This window comes from Lolium perenne, chromosome 7 (assembly GCF_019359855.2).
Source record: "Lolium perenne isolate Kyuss_39 chromosome 7, Kyuss_2.0, whole genome shotgun sequence".
In the NCBI taxonomy this organism is placed as follows: domain Eukaryota; kingdom Viridiplantae; phylum Streptophyta; class Magnoliopsida; order Poales; family Poaceae; genus Lolium; species Lolium perenne.
In genome coordinates this window covers 303,682,500-303,707,134 of record NC_067250.2, presented here as the reverse complement: position 1 = coordinate 303,707,134, position 24,635 = coordinate 303,682,500, and the positions used below count along the sequence as shown (strand labels likewise).

General features: G+C 42.8%; 1 protein-coding gene across 1 annotated transcript; it reads left to right on the top strand.

Moving 5' to 3' along the window:
* Positions 1 to 1,435: 1,435 nt before the first annotated feature.
* LOC139834006 (putative F-box/LRR-repeat/kelch-repeat protein At1g11620) lies at positions 1,436 to 24,353 on the top strand. The gene is made up of 2 exons (XM_071824387.1): positions 1,436 to 2,730; positions 24,251 to 24,353. The coding sequence occupies exons 1-2, from the start codon at positions 1,436 to 1,438 to the stop codon at positions 24,351 to 24,353; spliced, it is 1,398 nt and encodes a 465-aa protein (XP_071680488.1).
* Positions 24,354 to 24,635: the final 282 nt, after the last annotated feature.

The window sequence follows — 24,635 nt, the reverse complement described above, 5'->3', positions numbered from 1 at the left end:
CTGATTTTATTTCTGCCTGTTGCTATAAGAAAAACATAAAGGTGCGGTCTCTTTTTATTAAAAAAACATGTCAACGTGAAGAAGGACCCAGTACGGGGAAAAATAGCTCAAGGACAAATCTTCAAATTGGTACAGGGTCCATCCATGGCACCATTAGAGACGCTTTCGACTAATATGATTCAGATTTACAAGTTCTTGCACTCCGGTTTCCCATTTTGCAACTTATTGTACCAATTTGCACATGAGGTGCAAGTTGTTATACCTAGGATGTAATTAGCTCCCCAATAGACGACTTCGTACAGATTGTCTCTTTAGCTATCCGTGAAAATCTGAAACTCGTAACTGCTTAGAGCTAATAATACTCTGCGATAGAACAATAAGTGGACCAGATTTCTTTTGGGGCCACCTCTAACAGACACAATCGATACAATGGGACCGCAGGCGTCGCTAAGCACCGTGTTTAGCAGAAATCGACCATCTGCAAGAATACCGATGACCTATTTATCTCTCCTCCTTCTCTTTCCTCTAACCAACCAAAAATCAGACGTGGCACATGTTATAGACTGTTGAATGGATGCTATTGTACATGCCCTAAAACGTATGGCAAAATTGGCTCCCAAACCTTGAATATAAAGTTCTCTAGCGATGGGTTCAAGATGGCTTGTAAAAAAATTACGGATCAGCCGAGTTTTATTGAATCTATTATGAACCACTTTACGACTGAAACCTTCTAATCGACTTTACCATTTTTACGAAATCTGCTAGAGATTCTCTAACCTGTACAGTCAATATGGGAAAACTCTTTTTTTAGGGACACGCTGTGGACTTTGTTTAGTATTAAAAACACTTACATCATCAATTAATAAAGATATAATAAAACTTGGTAGATCCTGAAACCAAACACCTGGTTGAGTACCGTACTCTTTAGCTAGACTATGCACACGTTACGGAATTCACTTACGGAGGGACGTGGAGAAATTCAGTTGGACTACAACCCACAAATCAAGGAAGGTGAGAGGATTAGCACCAATTGAGTAGCTGCACGTAATCCTGTAAGTCTTTTTCCGTAACCATTTGCCTGTAGGTTTAGCATTAAAAGAAGCGGCTACAACTCTAGGAAAACTCTTCTAATTGTAGCGCCACGCACGACACGAAGGAAAAAGATTCTCGCTTCCGAAAACAATGCCGTAAAACCACCCCGTAACATAAATCCCGTAGGTGTAGGATTATCGCGCGCAAAACAATTGTCCAATCTCCACGCGTTCTAGATATTATCTCGTGCGTCCGTTGCGCGATCAGTTACGCTCGTAGTATACATGCGCATGATCACGGCGCGTCTCACGCAACTCCGCGCGTATCTATCTCGTCGTCCATACGTCGTATGTTTAGGATTTCTGATAAGATCTCATTTCTGGTAGGCAGCCGCGCGCTCTCCATGGCTTCGTCACGCCGATGCCCGGTCCTCCCCGACGAGATCATCTCCGACGAGATCTTCGCGCGGCTGCCGGCCAAGTCCGTGCTCGCGTTCCGCTGCCTCTCCCGTGCCTGGGCGGCCAAGCTCTCCTCCGACGACCTCATCGACTGCTACCACGCCCACCATGGCGGGCGTCTCAAGATCTTCCGCATCCAGGACGAATCCCACGGCGACGTCGACGAAGAAGCAAAGTCGAGCGCACCGCCACCCATGGGCGTCGCTGTCACGGCCGACTGGTTCCCGCGATGCGTCACGGCGTTCTGGGACAAGACTCCGGAGCCCGGGTCCACGGACCCGAGCCTCGCCGCGACGCGCTGTCGCGGCCTCGTCCTCCTCGAGCTGATCCCCACGGGGATCCACTTCGTGTGCAACCCGTCCACAGGGCAGACGAGAGTGCTCCCGGAGGGCCGGACCACGGGCTGCCGGAGTCCCAACGAGCTTTGGCATAAGTACGCGAGCCTAGGGCTCGGCTACGACGCGCCCACCAGGAGACACAAGGTCGTGCGCATCTACTACCGCGGCAGCGACAGCGAGGGGCGCCCCGCTTCCATGGGATGCGAGGTCTACGTGGTGAACGCCCGCGATGAGGAAGACTCCGCCGTCGGTTCGTGGCGTCCGGTGACTTCCAGGCCAGCGGGTTGGGTGGAACCGTACAGACCGAGCGTGTTTGCGCAAGGGCACGTATACTGGCTAGGTTACCGGAAACGCGACCCCCGCAGAGGCTACGGCAGACGTGAGGAGAAGATCATGATCGTCTCGTTCTCCATGAGCCAAGAGACCTTCGGGACCGTGTTGCCGCCGCCGGGCATTGACGACAAGGCTCTACGGAAGAGATGTCTGACAGAGCTTGGCGGCGAGCTGTGCTTCTTCTCAGGGGGCTCTCCCGGGCACGAGCATCGTTACGATGTCTGGTTGCTGCATAGGACCACCTGGGATCTGTACTGCCGAATCGAGGCAAGCATGGCATCGCCGGAGGTCAATATGGTCATGAGAAGCCAGCGCAACATTTACGACATCAACACCCTTCCACTCGCTATTACCGACAATGGCCGTCGCATCCTCCTGGCGCGAAATGCCTTTCCAGAGGATATATGGGCGTACACCCCATTAACTGGGGACATTGAGAAGCTCCTCGACTTGAACCGCGTGGTCGACAGGAGGAATCGGCTATTAGAGGTTGCGGTGTACGAGGAAAATATTGCCAGTCCTGGAAGACAACTACCAAGGGACATAGTCTTGACGTCCTCCCTGTCTACGCAAGCCTTGTCCTTGGTGCTAAGACTCTTGCCGGAACGCACACTCAGAAGGCTTATGTGTGTTTGCCGGAGCTGGTGCACCATGATAGCAATTCACCTATGGTTAGTACGCTGACCGCCTCTCGCATTCAGGGGTGTGGCTAGAATGATGCAAAAAACCAAGTGTAGAGAGGCGTTTATCCAAATGAAAATCTTACTCGATCTGTATTTATTTGAAGTCACCGAATTGTGATATTACTATTTTACTATTTTGTTATTTGATGTCACCATTGAGAATTATTACCTATATTAAACCTGCAGCTCTTGCTGAAACTATAACTATGCCACATAGAGAGCAATGATTCAAATTCTTGAAACATAAAGAAACTCATTGATGTTGTTTTGCACGAATCTTAGAGCACTAGACTACATGGAATGAATGGAGGGGATGTGCACGGCACCTCCCGTGTGCACGGTATCAAGGCATTTCACATGCCACATATGCATTTTTCACTGTACATCCACCTTTTTCTGGCCGTTTATTTCAGTTTATCGCCCATTTCCCGGTTCCTCCTTCTTATCTATACGGTCCCTCCAAGCCGTACCATTTGGCTTCTTTCCTAGTGGTCGCATATGATGAGCTCCTGGCACCCAATTGTCATGCCAAACCAATACCGACACTACTAGGGAAAGTCTTATAGGCCCAGAACTATCACCGGCGCACCAAAAAAGCAGTTCCCAGCGCTAAATTACCGCCGGCCCAACTCTATTTTATGGGCGCGTGTGGTGCCCAAGTACCGCCGGCGCAGCGAAGACTTGACGCGCCGGGGATAAGGGTCGACCCTTACCACCGGCGCAAGGGAAAAAAGCGGAGCCTCCCTAACCATCGTCGCAAAATCATGGTGGTGCTCCGGCGGTAAGGTAGACTTCGATTTTTTCCTCCACCCCAACCCCACACCTGTGGACCGCCTTTTCAGTTTTCGAAAAACAGAAGCAAATGATAGAATTTTTTTTAAAAAAATATCTCGAGTTGCCCATATGTTATGTCATCTGGTTTTAAGAAAAATTAAAAACATAAATTTCGATATATTATGCAAAATGGTGTCATGTTTCACTAAATCTGCTTTTTTTGATTGCATACGACCTCCAATGAAAATGTTTTTTATATCAAAATATTACATCCGATTTCAACTGCCTATGGCCGTTTAGAAATATTTTAGATTCTTCAAAATCAAAAAGCAAAATAGGAGTTTTCGGAGATTACCCCCGGCGCAACCATATTTGGTGTGTCAGTGATGACGTTAGGAATCCAAGTGCAGAGGGTTGTGTCAGCAAAGTATTTTCCCCACAAGGGTGATTTGAGGGTTTATATCGAACTCTTGGGAAATTGGGAAAGACTCCACTCCTTTCCTCTTCTTCTAGCAATCCTGGAAAGTAAGGTAATGTCTTCTGTCCCCAACTCCACCGTGTGGTTATCAAGCACAATATTTTGTATTAGTAATAGTAAATAAAAGGTATAACACAAGTAAAATAAACTAGAGAAATAAAGTAAACTAAGTAAAAATGGTAAATGGATAGTTATTTTGGGGTTTTGTGCGTAATTAAGTGAATTAAATATTTTTATATTTTCGGATTAAAATAGTGCTGCAAATAGAAAGTATGATAAATGCAATGGAAATATGTTTCTTATGATTAAAATTGGACCAAGGTTCATGGGTTCACTTTTCTACTCTCTTTTTGAAGTTGTAGCGGATGATAGCAATTCATCACTGAGATAATATTGGTGGAACTTCAATATATGTTTGATAAGAATTTTTATGGGCATCATGTCCTAACATAGAGATGATGCAACACATATCTCTTATACTCCATAAGAAAGGGAAAACTCCGTGAATTCTTGTATTAAAAATTAACATAACATAGCCATAGGTACTTTGAAATGATGTTTGAATATCAAATATGTTACCTTGAACATACAAGATCATCACTTTTGTCATGTGATGAACATAGCACATATATTCACTTTATCCCTAATGAGGCAGCAAAAGAAAAGGCGAAGCCATAATAGATCATGAATTTGTTGTCACTATCCAATCATTAAAACCATGCTACTCCATCGAACACACACAACTCTCCACACATGTTCTTGCATACAAGTTGGATCAGAACCAATACTTAAGAATAGGAAATATAATATGCATCTATCGATACATCTTAGAAATAATAGATTCCAGTCTCATATCACAATATCATTGAATAAATATCAACTACATAGTAATTACATATATGACCACAATCATGTTGGCAGCTCATTTGGTACCAAGATATATGAAGAACAAGAGAGAAATAGATCAAGTTACTGCCACAAACCCATATCTAGAGGTGGACCGCTCCCCTTGATCATTGTGTTAATGAGGAAGACGTTGGAGAAGGTGGAGATCCCTCCTGTGGAGGGTCCGATGGAGTTTCCCCCTCCGATCTTCGCTGCCGCAACCTCTGTTTTCGTGTTTCTGTGGCGCTCTGTGGCGGAAACCTTTGGGGCTCATATATAGGGGCTTTTAGGGAAAAAGAAGTCAGTTCACGAAATCCTAGCTCAATTTGACTCCGCACAGGTCTCTGAAAGTAAAAAAAATATACACAAGTTTTTCATGTTATGTAGAGTTATAACCCAAATAAAGGGTATCACTGGTAAATCCCCACAAATAAATATAAAACATGGAAGTAACATCATATATGTTGCAGATATGTGGAATATGTGTTAATAAATTACAAAGTTCATGTATGCATTTTACATGCATCAGTCGGTGGTAACCTTACTATAAGGAATCGCCGGTCGCACCTTCTCCATTCTTACTTTCCTCTCCCTCTCCTCTCCCCCCTCGATCTCTTTCCCTTCTCCTCCTCAATCCTCATCCTCCTCCTCCTCCTCTTCCACTTCCTAACTTCTCCCCCTCTTGCTTCCTCTCCCTCCCCATGATCCATGCTCTCCGACGACCAACTCATTCCTGCTCCCCAGCGACCAACTCCTCCATGCACCGACCATGGGCTCACACGAGTTACCCAGCTCCAGACCTCGCAACGGCGGCGAGATCCTTCATGCTGTAATAATTCACTATAAGGAAACAAGTGCACGATTACAGTGAGTTGTTGTGTCTTCCCCAAGGGATCCTAGGATTCATCTTATAAAGGCTCCGCATCTAGGGTTACGAGGAGTAGAGATCCTACCGGATATGGCTAAGTCTAGATTATTCCTTGTCGCATACTCCTTAGATCCGATTGACCTAAACCTTCGGCTAGATCTGATAACTTGTTTCCAGGCCGGATCCTTCCTTGTGCTTTCTCCAACAACTGGGCCGCCTGGTGGGTTGTATGCCACACCACCATCTATGGGCCACCCCGTCCGGAATTTTGACCCCGTCGTGGTTAGTTTTCATATCCCCAACATCGTGTTAATTTGATTGGAACAAAATTAAATGGGTGTTCAAGAACAAGCTAGACGGGAATGGAGTCATCACAAGAAATAAAGCAAGGATAGTGAAGGGTTTACCCAAACAGAAGGTATCGACTATGATGACACCTTTGTGCTCATCGTTTTCCTTGAAGATATTGGTCTATGCTTGCATATGCATCTTTCATAGGTGCTAGGACATTTTGACAAGGGAGGATACTCGTCTTTGCTTGCGTATGCATCATCTCTGTTCTAGGACATGTGCACTTACCCTTTCTACATGATACATTCGATCCAGATTATGGATTGTAGTATTGTAATCTTTTTCCCTAGAAGATCTAGGTTTAATATATCCTTGGGAAACACTGCTAAAAGGAATTTAAGGAAACTTCTACAAGACTTGCTATTTAGTTTTATCTTACGTTTACCGAACCTTTCCAGTTTACTTTGTTTGCTATTGTGTTCAATGGATGGAAATAGGCTAGGGTGAAGGGTTCTCCTGCAGCTATGCATACATATGGGATTAGGATAAACATAAAGCACAATAATGTATAGGAGATAAAATAGTGAGCCATCACATATGTAAATACTATTTACCTAAAAACAGAGGTGACAATAGCCTCTTGATCCAACCATTGTACCCACAACAGCGAGTTACAACCGTTACTAAGTAAAACAGACCAAATCATTAAAATTGATGGTGTGGCTGTTTATCCCAAGCGAATCACTAAGAGAATACCATTACTTTCCCTTTTTTGTCACTAGGGTTTCAAAGTAAAACATTGTGCTCCACTTATCTCACTGATAACTGCAAGAACACATATCAATTGTAGCTAGTTTCAAAATAAGAGTATCGAACCACGAGGAGCTACTGGTTAGGGTCTTAATGCCCCTTGTTACTATTATCTAGGGGTACTTGTAAGTTACTCTAACTCCAAGATAAAGTATATAAAAGTTGTTTTGTGTTGATAGCTAAAGTAAGTAAGAAAAAAGATATAAACTAATGTAACCAAGAGCTAGAGAGTGTTGAGAGTATGTTTGTGGTATGGTTGAGGGGTTCTCATGGAGTGTAGGTTCCTGATGTCTACGCACGCTTCTATTCCTGTAGACAGTGTTGGGCCTCCAAGAGCAGAGGTTTGTAGAACAGCAGCAAGTTTCCCTTAAGTGAATCACCCAAGGTTTATCGAACTTAGGGAGGTAGAGGTCAAAGATATCCCTCTCAAGCAACCCTGCAATTACGATACAAGAAGTCTCTTGTGTCCCCAACACACCTAATACACTTTTCAGATGTATAGGTGCACTAGTTCGGCGAAGAGATAGTAAGATGCAAGTGATATGGATAAATATGAGTGGTAATAACAATCTGAAATAAATATGGCAGCAAGTAAACATGCAGTAGAACAGTAAATAAACGGTGATTCGATATTTGGAAACAAGGCCTAGGGATCATACTTTCACTAGTGGACATTCTCAACAATGTTATCATAAAGGAATATAAATATAAGCACTTCATTATGCTATTCTGAATTACTCTCTGGCAAGATAACGAACACTAATTCATCATGTAGGGCTGCAAAAGCAAACCTCAAAGATGTATTCCCAAGTATTAATAAACACCCCTCGCTGTCACTGTGAGCATTCATAGGAGGTACTAACACACCACAATTTCATAGAGACATCCAACTCAAATCATAACCCAGTGAACAAGTATTCTGTGAAATATAGCCTAAGAGACCCACACAGTGCACACACTGTCACCTTTACACACGTGGGACAAGGAGTCTCTGGAGATCACATAAGTAAAATCCACTTGAATAGCATAACGACATCTAGATTACAAAGCTCATCATATGGATCTCAATCATGTAAGGCAGCTCATGAGATCATTGTATTGAAGTACATGGGAGAGAGAGAGATGAACCACATAGCTACCGGTAGAGCCCTTAGCCTCGGGGGAGAACTACTCCCTCCTCATCATAGGAGACAACAGCGGCGATGAAGATGGCAGTGGTGTCGATGGAGATACCTTCCGGGGGCAATTCCCTGTCCCGGCGGCGTGCCGGAACAGAGACTTCTTTCCCCCAAATCTTGGCTTCGCGATGGCGGCGGCTCTGGAACTTTTTCCGTATCGTGGCTTATTGTTTTACGGTTTTCGCGACGGAGGCCTTAAGTAGGCGGAAGGGCAGCCTCGGAGGGGTCCTGGGGGACCCACACACTAGGGGGCGCCCCCCTTGGCCGCGCCGCCATGTGGGGTGGGGCCCCCTTGGCTCCCCTCTGGCCCCTCTTCGGTGCTCTGGAAGCTTCCGTGAAAAATAAGATCGTGGGCCTTAATTTCGTCCAATTCCGAGAATATTTCCTTTGTAGGATTTCTGAAACCAAAAACAGCACAAAACAGGAACTGGCACTTCGGCATCTCGTTAATAGGTTAGTTCCGGAAAATGCATATAAATGATGTAAAGTGTGTATAAAACATGTGAGTATCATCATAAAAGTAGCATGGAACATAAGAAATTATAGATACGTTTGAGACGTATCAAGCATCCCCAAGCTTAGTTCCTACTCGCCCTCGAGTAGGTAAACGATAACAAGGATAATTTCTGAAGTGACATGCTACTAACATAATCTTGATCAATACTATTGTAAAGCATATGAGATGAATGAAGTGATTCAAAGCAATGGTAAAGATAATGACTAAACAACTGAATCATATAGCAAAGACTTTTCATGAATAGTACTTTCAAGACAAGCATCAATAAGTCTTGCATAAGAGTTAACCCATAAAGCAATAGATTCTTAGTAGAAAGCTTTGAAACAACACAAAAGAAGATATAAGTTTCAGCGGTTGCTTTCAACTTCAACATATATATCTCATGGATAGTTGTCATCATAAAGCAATATAACAAGTGCAATAGGTAAACATGTAAGAATCAATACACACAGTTGACACAAGTGTTTGCTTCTAAGATAGAAGATGTAGGTAAACTGACTCAACATAAAGTAAAACAAAGGCCCTTCGTAGAGGGAAGCATGGATTACTATTTTTGTGCTAGAGCTTTTATTTTGAAAACATAGAAACAATTTTGTCAACGGTAGTAATAAAACATATGTGTTATGCATAAGACATCTTATAAGTTGCAAGCCTCATGCATAGATTACCAATAGTGCTCGCACCTTGTCCTAATTAGCTTGGATTTACATGGATTATCATTGCATAACATATGTTTCAACCAAGTGTCACAAAGGGGTACATCTATGCCGCATGTACAAAGGTCCAAGGAGATAGATCGCATTTGATTTCTCGTTTTTGATAGATCTCAACTAAGAACATCCATACCGGGACAACATAGAAAACAGATAATGGACTCCTCTTTAATGCATAAGCATTCAACAACAAGTAATATTCTCATAAGAGATTGAGGATTAATGTCCAAACTGAAACTTCCACCATGATACATGGCTTTAGTTAGCGGCCCAATGTTCTTCTCTAACAATATGCATACTCAAACCATTTGATCATGGTAAATCACCCTTACTTCAGACAAGACGAACATGCATAGCAACTCACATGATATTCAACAAAGGTGTAATAGTTGATGGTGTCCCCAGAAACATGGTTACCGCTCAACAAGCAACTTATAAGAAATAGGATACATAAGTACATATTCAATACCACAATATTTTTTAAGCTATTTTCCCATGAGCTATATATTGCAAAGACAAAGAATGGAATTTTAAAGGTAGCACTCAAGTAATTTACTTTGGAATGGCGGAGAAATACCACATAGTAGGTAGGTATGGTGGACACAAATGGCATAGTTTTTGGCTCAAGGATTTGGATGCATGATACGTCTCAAACGTATCTATAATTTATGATGTTACATGCTTGTTTTATGACAATACCTACATGTTTTGTTCACACTTTATATCGTTTTGATGCATTTTCCGGAACTAACCTATTGACGAGATGCCGAAGTGCCAGTTCCTGTTTTCTGCTGTTTTTGGTTTCAGAAATCCTAGTAAGGAAATACTCTCGGAATTGGACGAAATCAACGCCCAGAACCTTATTTTTCCCGGAAACTTCCAGAGAGCCAGAGAGGGACCAGAGGGGAGCCCTGGGGGCCCCACACATGGTGGCGGCGCGACCATAGGGGGGCGCCCTTCCGACTCCGACTCTTCGCCTATATAAGCCTCCCTGACCTAAATCTTCGATACGGATTGACGAAACTCCAGAAAACCTTCTAGAGCCGTCGCCATCGCGAAACTCCAATTCGGGGGACAGAAGTCTCTGTTCCGGCACCCTGCCGGGACGGGGAATTGCCCCCGGAGTCATCTCCATCGACATCACCGCCATCTTCATCGCCATCGCTGTCTCCCATGATGTGGAGGGAGTAGTTCTCCCTCGAGGCTAAGGGCTGTACCGGTAGCTATGTGGTTCATCTCTCTCTTTGTGATCTAGTTGAATATCATCTATGTGCTACTCTAGTGATGTTATTAAAGTACTCTATTCCTCCTCCATGATGTAATGTTGACAGTGTGTGCATCATGTAGTACTTGGCATAGGTTATGATTGTGATCTCTTGTAGATTATGAAGTTAACTATTACTATGATAGTATTGATGTGATCTATTCCTCCTTTCATAGTCTGTCGGTGATGGTGTGCATGCTATGTTAGTACTCGGTATAAATGCGTTGGTCTATCATGCACTCTAAGGTTACTTAAATACGAACATCGAATGTTGTGGAGCTTGTTAACTCCGGCATTGAGGTGCTCTTGTAGCCCTACACAATGAATGTTGTTTGTCATCCAACAAGAGAGTGTAGAGTGATTTTATTATGTGATCAATGTTGAGAGTGTCCACTAGTGAAAGTATGATCCCTAGGCCTTGTTTCCAAACATCAAATCTCCATTTATTTACTGTTCTGTTGCATGTTTACTCGCTGCCATATTTATTTCAGATTGTTATTACCACTCATATTCATCCATATTACTTGTATTTCACTATCTCTTCGCCGAACTAGTGCACCTATATATCTGACAAGTGTATTAGGTGTGTTGGGGACACAAGAGACTTCTTGTATCGTGATTGCAGGGTTGCTTGAGAGGGATATCTTTGACCTCTACCTCCCTGAGTTCGATAAACCTTGGGTGATTCACTTAAGGGAAACATGCTGCTGTTCTACAAACCTCTGCTCTTGGAGGCCCAACACTGTCTACAGGAATAGAAGCGTGCGTAGACATCAAGCTATTTTCTGGCGCCATTGCCGGGGAGGAAAGGTAAAAGGCACTCACACTCCGGTCCCCGACAACTAAGCTATTTTCTGGCGCCGTTGCCGGGGAGGTAAGGTAAAAGGTATTCACATCCTCCGACTACTAAGCTATTTCCTAGCACTGTTGCCGGTGTGTGAGTGCTCGAAGCTATTCCCTTTATATCCTGCAATTGCATCTTTTTGTTTCTTGTTTATCACTAGTTGGGCATAATGGAAAATAACAGTGAGCTTTTTAAACTATTTCCTGAGTTAAGACATTGATTGTTTGATGCGAAAATTAAAAAACCTATGGAACCTTATTTGCATGCTAGTAGCAATGATATTAGTATGAACGCTTTGAACAGCATTGTTGCTAATGATATAGAAAGTTATAAGCTTGGGGAAGCTGGTTTTGATGAGCATGATATTTTTAGTCCCCCAAGCATTGAGGAGAAAATTTTCTTTGATAATACTTTGCCTCCAATTTATGATGATTATAATGATAGTGGTCTTTTGGTGCCGCCTACTATGGAGGATAAATTTAATTATGATTACAATATGCCTCCTATATTTGATGATAGCTACTTTGTTGAATTTGCTCCCACTACAATTAATAAGAATGACTATGCTTATGTTGGGAGTAGTAATAATTTTATGCATGTAGCTCATGATAAGAATGTTTCATGTGATAGTTATATTGTTGAGTTTGTTCATGATGCTACTGAAAGCTATTAAGAGAGAGGTAAACATGGTTATATGAATCTTAATAATATTAAGTTTCCCCTCTTTATGTTGAGAATCTTGAAGTTACTCATGTTTTATCTTCCTAATCTTGTCACTTTGCTCCTCATAAATTTATTTGTGTACAAGATTCCTTTTCATAGGAAGTGGGTTAGGCTTAAATTTGTTTTGAATTTTCCTTTTGATGCTCTCTTTTGCTTCAACTCTCATCCTTTTATGAGAGCATCATCATTAAAATTGCTGAGCCCATCTTAATAGCTATAAAGAAAGCACTTCTTGGGAGATAACCCATGCTTTTTATTTTACTACTGTTTTTTTGTGTCTTGGAAGTTGTTACTACTGTAGCAACCTCTCCTTATCTTTATTTTATTGCATTGTTGTGCCAAGTGAAGTCTCTAATAGAAGGTTGATACTAGATTTGGATTTCTGCGCAGAAATAGATTTCTTGCTGTCACGAATTTGGGCAGGATTCTCTGTAGGTAACTCAGAAAAATCTGCCAATTTACGTGAGTGATCCTCAGATATGTATGCAACTTTCATTAGTTTTGAGTTTTCTCATCTGAGCAAGTTAAGTGCCCCAGAAAAATTCGTCTTTACGGACTGTTCTGTTTTGACAGATTCTGCCTTTTATTTCGCATTGCCTGTTTTGCTATGTTTGATGGATTTCTTTGTTCCATTAACTTCCAGTAGCTTTGTGCAATGTCCAGAAGTGTTAAGAATGATTATGTCACCTCTGAACATGTGAATTTTTGATTACGCACTAACCCTCTAATGAGTTTGTTTCGAGTTTGGTGTGGAGGAAGTTTTCAAGGGTCAAGAGAGGAGGATGATACAATATGATCAAGGAGAGTGAAAGCTCTAAGCTTGGGGATGCCCCCATGGTTCATCCCTGCATATTTCAAGAAGACTCAAGCGTCTAAGCTTGGGGATGCCCAAGGCATCCCCTTCTTCATCGGCAAAATTATCAGGTCACCTCTAGTGAAACTATATTTTTATTCCATCACATCTTATGTGCTTTGCTTGGAGCGTCTTTATGTTCTTGTTTTTGTTTTGTTTGAATAAAATTGGATCCTAGCATTCATTGTGTGGGAGAGAGACACGCTCCGCTGTTGCATATGAACATATATGTTCTTAGCTTTATTCTTAATGTTCATGTCGAAGGTTGAAACTGCTTCGTTAATTGTTATATGGTTGGAAACGGAAAATGCTACATGTGGTAAATGGTATAATGTCTTGAATAATTTGATACTTGGCAATTGTTGTGCTCATATAGATCATGTTTAAGCTCTTGCATCATATACTTTGCACCTATTAATGAAGAACTACATAGAGCTTGTTAAAATTTGGTTTGCATGATTGGTCTCTCTAGAGTCTAGATACTTTCTGGTGAGGTGTTTGAACAACAAGGAAGACAGTGTAGAGTCTTATAATGCTTGCAATATGTTCTTATGTAAGTTTTGCTGTACCGGTTCATACTTGTGTTTGCTTCAAACAACCTTGCTAGCCTAAGCCTTGTATTGAGAGGGAATACTTCTCGTGCATCCAAATCGTTGAGCCAAAAACTATGCCATTTGTGTCCACCATACCTACCTACTACATGGTATTTCTCCGCCATTCCAAAGTAAATTACTTGAGTGCTAACTTTAAAATTCTATTCTTTGTCTTTGCAATATATAGCTCATGGGAAAATAGCTTAAAAACTATTGTGGTATTGAATATGTACTTATGTATCTTATTTCTTAATAAGTTGCTTGTTGAGCGGTAACCATGTTTCTGGGGACGCCATCAACTATTAAACCTTTGTTGAATATCATGTGAGTTGCTATGCATGTTCGTCTTGTCTGAAGTAAGGGTGATTTATCATGATTCAATGGTTTGAGTATGCAAATTGTTAGAGAAGAACATTGGGCCGCTAACTAAAGCCATGAACCATGGTGGAAGTTTCAGTTTGGACACTAATCCTCAATCTCTTATGAGAATATTATTTGTTGTTGAATGCTTAATCATGAAAGAGGAGTCCACTATCTGTTGTCTATGTTGTCCCGGTATGGATGTCTAAGTTGAGAATAATCAAAAGCGAGAAATCCAATGCGAGCTTTCTCCTTAGACCTTTGTACAGGCGGCAGAGAGGTACCCCTTTGTGACACTTGGTTGAAACATATGTTATGCAATGATAATCCATGTGAATCCAAGCTAATTAGGACAAGGTGCGGGCACTATTGGTAATCTATGCATGAGGCTTGCACCTTATAGGATATCTTATACATAACACATATGCTTTATTACTACCGTTGACAAAATTGTTTCTATGTTTTCAAAATAAAAGCTCTAGCACAAATATAGTAATCCATGCTTCCCTCTGCGAAGGGCCTTTCTTCTACTTTATGTTGAGTCAGTTTACCTACTTACTTCCATCTTAGAAGCAAACACTTGTGTCAACTGTGCATTGATTCTTACATATTTGCTTATTTGCATTCATCATATTACTTTATGTTGACAATTATCCATGAGAAATGTATGTTGAAAGTTGAAAGCAACTGCTGAAACTTAAATCTTCCTTTGTGTTGCTTCAATGCCTTTACTTTGAATTTATTTCTTTATGGGTTAACTCTTATGCAAGACTTATTGATGCTTGTCTTGAAAGTACTATTTATGAAAAGTCTTTGCTATGTGATTCAGTTGTTTAATCATTATCTTTACCATTGCTTTGAATCACTTTATTCATCTCATATGCTTTACAATAGTATGATCAAGATTATGTAAGTAGCATGTCACTTCAGAAATTATCTTTGTTATCGTTTACCTACTCGAGGACAAGTAGGAACTAAGCTTGGGGATGCTGATACGTCTCAAACGTATCTATAATTTCTGATGTTCCATGCTTGTTTTATGACAATACCTACATGTTTTGTTCACACTTTATATCGTTTTGATGCATTTTCCGGAAGTAACCTATTGACGAGATGCCGAAGTGCCAGTTCCTGTTTTCTGCTGTTTTTGGTTTCAGAAATCCTAGTAAGGAAATACTCTCGAAATTGGACGAAATCAACGCCCAGAACCTTATTTTTCCCGGAAGCTTCCAGAGAGCCAGAGAGGGACCAGAGGGGAGCCCTGGGGGCCCCACACATGGTGGCGGCGCGACCATAGGGGGGGCGCCCCCCTACTGTGAGGGGGCTCCGTGGCCCTTCCGACTCCGACTCTTCGCCTATATAAGCCTCCCTGACCTAAATCTTCGATACAGATTGACGAAACTCCAAAAACTCTTCCAGAGCCGCCATCGCGAAACTCCAATTCGAGGGACAGAAGTCTCTGTTCCGGCACCCTGTCGGGACGGGGAATTGCCCCCGGAGTCATCTCCATCGACATCACCGCCATCTTCATCGCCATCGCTGTCTCCCATGATGAGGAGGGAGTAGTTCTCCCCCGAGGCTGAGGGCTCTACCGTAGCTATGTGGTTCATCTCTCTCTTTGTGATCTAGTTGAATATCATCTATGTGCTACTCTAGTGATGTTATTAAAGTAGACTATTCCTCCTCCATGATGTAATGTTGACAGTCTGTGCATCATGTAGTACTTGGCATAGGTTATGATTGTGATCTCTTGTAGATTATGAAGTTAACTATTACTATGATAGTATTGATGTGATCTATTCCCCTTTCATAGTCTGTCGGTGACGGTGTGCATGCTATGTTAGTACTCGGTATAATTGCATTGGTCTATCATGCACTCTAAGGTTACTTAAATATGAACATCGAATGTTGTGGAGCTTGTTAACTCCGGCATTGAGGTGCTCTTGTAGCCCTACACAATGAATGGTGTTTGTCATCCAACAAGAGAGTGTAGAGTGGTTTTATTATGTGATCAATGTTGAGAGTGTCCACTAGTGAAAGTATGATCCCTAGTCCTTGTTTCCAAACATCAAATCTTCGTTTATTTACTGTTCTGTTGCATGTTTACTCGCTGCCATATTTATTTCAGATTGTTATTACCACTCATATTCATCCATATTACTTGTATTTCACTATCTCTTCGCCGAACTAGTGCACCTATACATCTGACAAGTGTATTAGGTGTGTTGGGGACACAAGAGACTTCTTGTATCGTGATTGCAGGGTTGCTTGAGAGGGATATCTTTGACCTCTACCTCCCTGAGTTCGATAAACCTTGGGTAATTCACTTAAGGGAAACTTGCTGCTGTTCTACAAACTTCTGCTCTTGGAGGCCCAACACTGTCTACAGGAATAGAAGCGGGCGTAGAAAATATCTAGACTCTAGAGAGACCAATCATGCAAACCAAATTTTAACAAGCTCTATGTAGTTCTTCATTAATAGGTGCAAAGTACATGATGCAAGAGCTTAAACATGATCTATTTGAGCACAACAATTTACAAGTATCAAATTATTCAAGACATTATACCAATTACCACATGAAGAATTTTCTGTTTCCAACCATATAACAATGAACGAAGCAGTTTCAACCTTCGCCATGAACATTAAGAATAAAGCTAAGAACACCAGTGTTCATATGAACAAGCGGAGCGTGTCTCTCTCCCACACAAGCATGAATTTATTCAGAGAACTAAGATAACAAAACAAAAATAAAAGCACACAGACGCTCCAAGTAAAGCACATAAGATGTAACGGAATAAAAATATAGTTTCAATAGAAGAAACCTGATAAATTGTTGATGAAGAAGGGGATGCCTTGGGCATCCCCAAGCTTAGACGCTTGAGTCTTCTTGAAATATGCAGGGATGAACTACAGGGGCATCCCCAAGCTTAGACTTTTCACTCTTCTTAATCATATATCATCCTCCTCTCTTGACCCTTGAAAACTTCCTCCACACCAAACTCAAAACAAACTCATTAGAGGGTTAGTGCATAATCAAAAATTCACACGTTCAGAGGTGACATAATCATTCTTAACACTTCTGGACATTGCACAAAGTTACTGAAAGTTAATGGAATAAATAAATCCATCAAACATAGCAAAACAGGCAATGCGAAATAAAAGGCAGAATCTGTCAAAACAGAACAGTCCGTAAAGACGAATTTTTCTGGGGCACTTAACTTGCTCAGATGAAAATGCTCAAATTTAATGAAAGTTGCGTACATATCTGAGGATCACTCACGTAAATTGGCAGATTTTTCTAAGTTACCTACAGAGAACCCTGCCCAAATTTGTGACAGCAAGAAATCTTATTCTGCGCAGTAATCCAAATCTAGTATCATCTTTACTATCAAAGACTTTACTTGGCACAACAATGCAATAAAATAAAGATAAGGAGAGGAAGCTACAGTAGTAACAACTTCCAAGACACAACAAAACAGTAGCAAAATAAAGACACGGGTTATCTCCCAAGAAGTTCTTTCTTTATAGCCATTAAGATGGGCTCAGCAATTTTAATGATGCACTCGCAAGAAATAAGAGTTGAAGCAAAAGAGAGCATCAAGAAGCAAATTCAAAACAAATTTAAGCCTAACCCACTTCCTATGAAAAGGAATCTTGTAAATAAACAAGTCATGTAGGCATAATGCAATAAGCATAGGAAAACTAGACAAGCACAACTTCAAGATTTTCAGCATGTAGAGAGGTGTTTTAGTAACATGAAAATTTCTACAACCATATTTTCCTCTCTCATAAAGATTTTCAGTAGCATCATGAACAAACTCAACAATATAACCATCAAATGAAACATTCTTATCATGAGTCTCATGCATAAAATTATTACTACTCCCAACATAAGCATAGTCATTCTTATTAATTGTAGTGGGAGCAAATTCAACAAAGTAGCTATCATCAAATATAGGAGGCATATTGTAATCATAATTAAATTTATCCTCCATAGTAGGCGGCACCAAAAACCACTATCATTATAATCATCATAAATAGGAGGCAAAGTATCATCAAAGAAAATTTTCTCCTCAATGCTTGGGGGACTAAAAATATCATGCTCATCAAAACCTGCTTCCCCAAGCTTAGAATTTTCCATAGCATTAGCAACAATGGTGTTCAAAGCGTTCATACTAATATCATTGCTACTAGCATGCAAATAAGGTTCCATAGGTTTCTTAATTTTCGCATCAAACAATCCATGTCTTAACCCAGAAAATAGATTAAAAAGCTCACAGTTGTTTTCCATTATGCCAAACTAGTGAAAAACAAGAAATAAAAAGATGCAATTGCAGGATCTAAAGGAAATAGCTTCGAGCACTCACACACCGGCAACAGTGCTAGGAAATAGCTTAGTAGTCGGAGGATGTGAATACCTTTTACCTTACCTCCCCGGCAACGGCGCCAGAAAATAGCTTGATGTCTACGCACGCTTCTATTCATGTAGACAGTGTTGGGCCTCCAAGAGCAGAGGTTTGTAGAACAACAGCAAGTTTCCCTTAAGTGAATCACCCAAGGTTTATCGAACTCAGGGAGGTAGAGGTCAAAGATATCCCTCTCAAGCAACCCTGCAATTACGATACAAGAAGTCTCTTGTGTCCCCAACACACCTAATACACTTGTCAGATGTATAGGTGCACTAGTTGGGCGAAGAGATAGTAAGATGCAAGTGATATGGATGAATATGAGTGGTAATAACAATCTGAAATAAATATGGCAGCAAGTAAACATGCAGTAGAACAGTAAATAAACGGTGATTCGATATTTGGAAACAAGGCCTAGGGATCATACTTTCACTAGTGGACACTCTCAACAATGTTATCATAAAGGAATATAAATATAAGCACTTCACTATGCTATTCTGAATTACTCTCTGGCAATATAACGAACACTAATTCATCATGTAGGGCTGCAAAAGCAAACCTTAAAGATGTATTCCCAAGTACTAATAAACACCCCACGCTGTCACTGTGAGCATTCATAGGAGGTACTAACACACCACAATTTCATAGAGACATCCAACTCAAATCATAACCCAGTGAACAAGTATTCTGTGAAATATAGCCTAAGAGACCCACACGGTGCACACACTGTCACCTTTACACACGTGGGACAAGGAGTCTCCGGAGATCACATAAGTAAAATCCACTTGAATAGCATAACGACATCTAGATTACAAAGCTCATCATATGGATCTCAATCATGTAAGGCAGCTCATGAGATCATTGTATTGAAGTACATGGGAGAGAGAGATGAACCACATAGCTACTGGTAGAGCCCTTAGCCTCGGGTGAGAACTACTCCCTCCTCATCATAGGAGATAGCAGCGGCGATGAAGATGGCGGTGGTGTCGATGGAGATGCCTTCCGGGGGCAATTCCCCGTCCCGGCGGCGTGCCGGAACAGAGACTTCTGTCCCCCGAATCTTGGCTTCGCGATGGCGGCGGCTCTGGAACTTTTCTCGTATCGTGGCTTATTGTTTTAGGGTTTTCGCGACGGAGGCCTTAAGTAGGCGGAAGGGCAGCCTCGGAGGGGTCCTGGGGGACCCACACACTAGGGGGGCGCCCCCCCCCCCTTGGCCGCGCCGCCATGTGGGGCAGGGCCCCCTTGGCTCCCCTCTGGTCCCTCTTCGGTGCTCTGGAAGCTTCCGTGAAAAATAAGATCGTGGGCCTTGATTTCGTCCAATTTCGAGAATATTTCCTTTGTATGATTTCTGAAACCAAAAACAGCACAAAACAGGAACTGGCACTTCGGCATCTCGTTAATAGGTTAGTTCCGGAAAATGCATATAAATGATGTAAAGTGTGTATAAAACATGTGAGTATCATCATAAAAGTAGCATGGAACATAAGAAATTATAGATACGTTTGAGACGTATCAGTTCCACAACTAGTATTGCTATTATTTATGATTAGAATGGACTATATATTTGCCAAGCTATGTGTGGGAAGAGCTCCATAATAAGATGCGCCTAGAAATCCATCGGTCATCACATCTCTAAATAACCACGATAGCTATTCTTCTGCAAGCCACATATTGACTATTGCTATTAAGGGTTTTACCCCATGGTTACCGATATGATCTTAGTGAATCCCTTCTTATTCCCCTCATCCATGTGTTAGAGCGCAGATACGGTAATGTCACTTCCCGACGTTCACTCTACCACACTTCAAAGGGTAGTTCCCTCCTTGTCCATAGGGCAAATATTATGTGGTGCAGTTCACATAACATCAAGAAGAGAACTAACACACATTCATAGATCAAAGGTATAGAACATCATTATTTCACATCATAATATTACTAGGGTTTCTCCATAACTCCCCAAGAACAAAGGGACTACTCATACATGAAGGGGATCAACATCATGGCAATATGAATATGAAGGTACAATTGCATACAAGTGTAAATCCTAATAAAGTTCGGATCACAACCAAGTAGAAAAAGGAAATCGGTGATGGAGAAGGTTGATGATAATGATGGAGATCGATGTGTTGGTCTTCAAGATCCTAGCCTCCTCCTCCTCTTCTGTGTTGGTGGAGATGGTGACGGAGGTGGTGGCTATGGAGACGACGGCGGCAGAGCAGTAGGGCTCCGCCCCTAGGGCATGGATGATAAAGTGGTGCCTCTCCTTGCCTCCTTCCCTCTTATATAGGCGCTGGAGGTCGGTTTCGCGAACCGACGGAGCCTGGGGGTGAATATACCCATCAGGCATTCACAAATATTGTTCTGTTTGATGAAATGAACCCAATGGAGCCCCGTACGGGCGGACGGTACGGGCGGGGTTTGCCTGTACCGATGGTCGTTGAACTTGCATATGCTTTCGTATTTTGCTAGCCATTTCTTCATCTGGACTCCGATTGGGGTGTTCTTCGGCTCGTTGAACTCGTATCGACGAGGGGTACAACAAAATGGACTTAGAACTTAAATACAAGATGCTGCAAAAATATCACTTTTCCTACACCTTATAGGGCTAAGTCTGGTGCCTATAATTCTCCCATCTTGTACCCTTTGGTCCCTTTTGCTCCCTTTTTCATGATCACCAATAACACCTAAACACATATCAAAGACAAGGTAAACATAAAAAAATCCAACTAAACTACTAAATATGCGAAGCTCGTGTGAAAATGAACAAGAACTCGTAAGTATGCAAAATAGGCATAAGTGTATCTAACTGGAGTGTAACACCCTAACTTTTGCAACGTTGTTTTAGTGTCACGAATACAAAAATCAGGGGGAATAAAAAATAGGTTTTGCTTCTATTGTAATGTGTTTGATTAAAATGTTGTCTAACTTTGATTGTTGAGTGATGTTTCTTGAGTAGTGCTAGTGGAGTATCTCAACCCTCATCTTCAAGATGATAAAAAGCACTTAAGCTATGTCCACTCTTGTATTACCTTAACCTTCTCTCTTCAAAAGTAGTTGAACCTTTTGACAAGATACAAACCTCTTTATTTTGCTCTATGACTCAAACTTTTATTTCAAAAGATGTTGCGAAAACTCTTTTCTTTTAATTGGCTATGGTCACCTCATATCATAGTATCACAAAAAGGGTTTCTAAAGTTAATTTATTTCTACACAAAGTATTTTCCAAATGCCCTACCTTACCTTGTGTGACTTTAGAGTTTCATAAAAACTATTATATATATATGCTTTTGGTTTCCAAAAATAAAATGGAATGATCCATATTTTATTCTACTTCAACTATGGATCCTTCTACTCTTCTAAAAAACCCTCTCTCATTTTTAAATACTTCAAATGAGCTTATTTATCTATTTTGGATCAAGTAAAGGCCATAGACACCAAAGCTAAATCTAAGGACTATTTGATGTATGATCAAATATCCATGGCATTGTCTTCGCCATTAATACATCTCAGTGACCCATCTTTCAGCCTCAATACTCCATATTAGCATGCATGATCTTGGTAACATATCATTTGTCCAACAAATGATTAATCTCAATTTTTATCTTTATCTCTCCAAGGCTTCCAACTCTTCTAAAAAATTGTTCTTGTCCTAACCATCTTATGTCTTGATCACCTTCTCAAAATCATCTTGTCTAGACCCTACTCTTAGAAACTTATCCTCAAGAATTTAGGTGCGGATCCACCTACCAAAAATTTCGTATGGATCTAGCTACAAAAATATAGGTGCGGATCCGACTACCAAAAATAGGTATGGATCCGGCTATCAAAATATAGGTGCGGATCCGACTACCAAAAATAGGTATGGATCTGGCAACCAAATATATAGGTGCGGATCCGATTACCAAAAATATAGGCGTGGATCCGGCTACCAAAAATAGGTGCGGACCCGACTACCAAAACCAGGATTTGAAATTTTCAGATATAAGGCGGAGTCTTCCTTAGGAAGGTCCAGCAACTCAGATCGAATCTTTGCGGCTGCGTCCAGCTCCACGGCGGTCGTAGCTGTAGTACTTACCAGTGTGTTTCCGTCGGAATCGACGGTCTCGCCGATGAAGATGTGTATCCCGCCTATTGGGATGATGGAGAGCTTGATAGGGTTGGTCCTAGCCGGAATCCAGAAGTCGTCTGGAGGGACGATCGGAAAGTTTCCGGCGTACAAGACACGCCCCACAACGATGGATTCGTTGTAGCTTCCCATGGCAGAACCCTCCCGGTTCCAGCCTCCTGACGCCGCTGGCCCCACGGTGGGCGCCAACTGTCGTTGCCTACTTGACGGTACCTTGGAGGAGGGATCCTCACGAGGGGGAAAAGAATTAGGGGCCATAGGGAGGAGAGCTCTCAGGACGGTGGTACGCAATTTACCCAGCTTCGGAACATCTGCTCGAAGACAGGGCCTACTTCTACTTGTCTGGAATTATCTGGGCGCTTTCGCGTTGTTACAATGAGTTGTGGTTGTCTCGTTTCTAGCTCGAGATCTTCCCTAAGGGCTCCCAGGATCCGGCTTATATAAGCGTCCGGATCTAATGTTTCTATGGAGAGTCCTACCCGGAAAACAAGTTGCCTAACTACGGAATATTACATTGTCGTATACGTCAAGGATTCACCTATGCCTAACTTGTTGTCATGGATACGGCTTCCTTCATGGGCCTTCACGGATCTGACTCCTGGCATAGACCTTCAAGGATCCGGATACCTCCATGGGCCTCCATGGATCCGGCTACCTCAGTAGGTCGGTTCGGATCCGGCTACCTCAGTAGGTCAGTTCGGATCTGGCTCCTTGTTCTTGGGCTGGACACCTTCTATCTTGATCAACAACAACTGGGCCGCCCGATGGGCCATATGTCATCACCACCATTTGTGGGCCACCCGGACTTGCTGAAATTGGACCATGTTGATGGTATACCTATGAAGTATATTCACAACATGGATGTTAGAGCTTCTCTACACCGCTCTCTTACTCCTAGACACCCTCTAGAACCCACCCTCTCACGGAACCGCGCCACAGACCCCCCCTCCCCAATGAATGTCGCGCGCGTCGTCTCGGCCACGTCCACGTCGACTACCTCACGACGCACCCAGAGCTCAAAAATCGTTGCGCGGTGGACAAGGATAGAGTGCAACCCTCTCACCAACGCACGGGCAGACGCTTCACTACACGGCCTTGCCCGCACATGACATAGCCCTGCCGTTGTCATTTCCTCGAATAGGACACACACAGACGGGACACCTCGATGCATGTTGTTTTCCTCGCAGCCCCAAAACTCACCTCGCTCCAAAACGGTCTGCATGGTCTGGAGACACTCTAGCGCCACCCCTTGCCACCCCTCTTGCCCAGTCACGAGCTGCCGCACCATCCCCATGTCCCGCGTGCTCCTAGATCACCATGGACGCGTCGCAGTGGATATAAAATCCCAGACCCTCTTGAGAGCTCCCCCTTCAGCATCAGACTCCCCTCCCACTACTCAGATCACGACCTGGCGGAAAGAGGCCAGCTCTCTCCATGCTGCTCATACTCGCCGGTGAGCAAACCCCGCGGCATGGTGAAGGTTGTCGTCGCACTCGTTGCCTATTTCTCTCCCCTCTGCATCGTCCTCGCGTTGTTCTCATCGTCTCTACCACCGTCACGGTAAGTAGCCGACCTTCTGCGTCACCGGTTTTGTCCGAGCGGCCTGTCTTGATGTCGCTCTCGCTCGCGTCCGCGCCGACGCTTGAGAACTCGACGCCGGCCTCTCCTTCCATCCTCCCTTGCTGTTTAGGAGCTCCTCACCCTACGCTCTATTTTTCCCAGGGAGCTCTGCAGCAACAATTTCCAGCGACCACCAGAGATGGAACTCGACCCCACGCTCGGCCTCGATCGCGATGCTGCCTTGGATTCCTGCGAGCAAGTCTGAGCCCGACCTAGGCGCTCCGGCGAGTTTCCTCTCGACCATCGTCGTCCTTGCGTCGCCTCAGCGTCAGCGCCAAACCCTAGGGTGAGCCCGCTCTCTTTCGTCGCGAGGAACTCAGCCGCACCTCCTGTCCATCGTCGTCGCTAAAGAAACGATCGGGGGCCGATGGATCGTCATCCAAAGGCCGCATGCAGCCAAGCCATGCATGCCTGCAGGCCGGCGGGCCCCGCTCTAGGCCATTTGAAAACCAAGGACTCTCGCGCGCCGCGGCGGCATTTGGGCCGG

Excerpts from the sequence above, each read along its gene's own strand:
- LOC139834006 (XM_071824387.1), top strand. The coding sequence starts at position 1,436 with ATGGCTTCGTCACGCCGATGCCCGGTCCTCCCCGACGAGATCATCTCC. Across the intron at positions 2,731-24,250 it reads TTGACGTCCTCCCTGTCTAC|GGAGCTCTGCAGCAACAATT; the intron begins GCAAGCCTTGTC and ends TATTTTTCCCAG.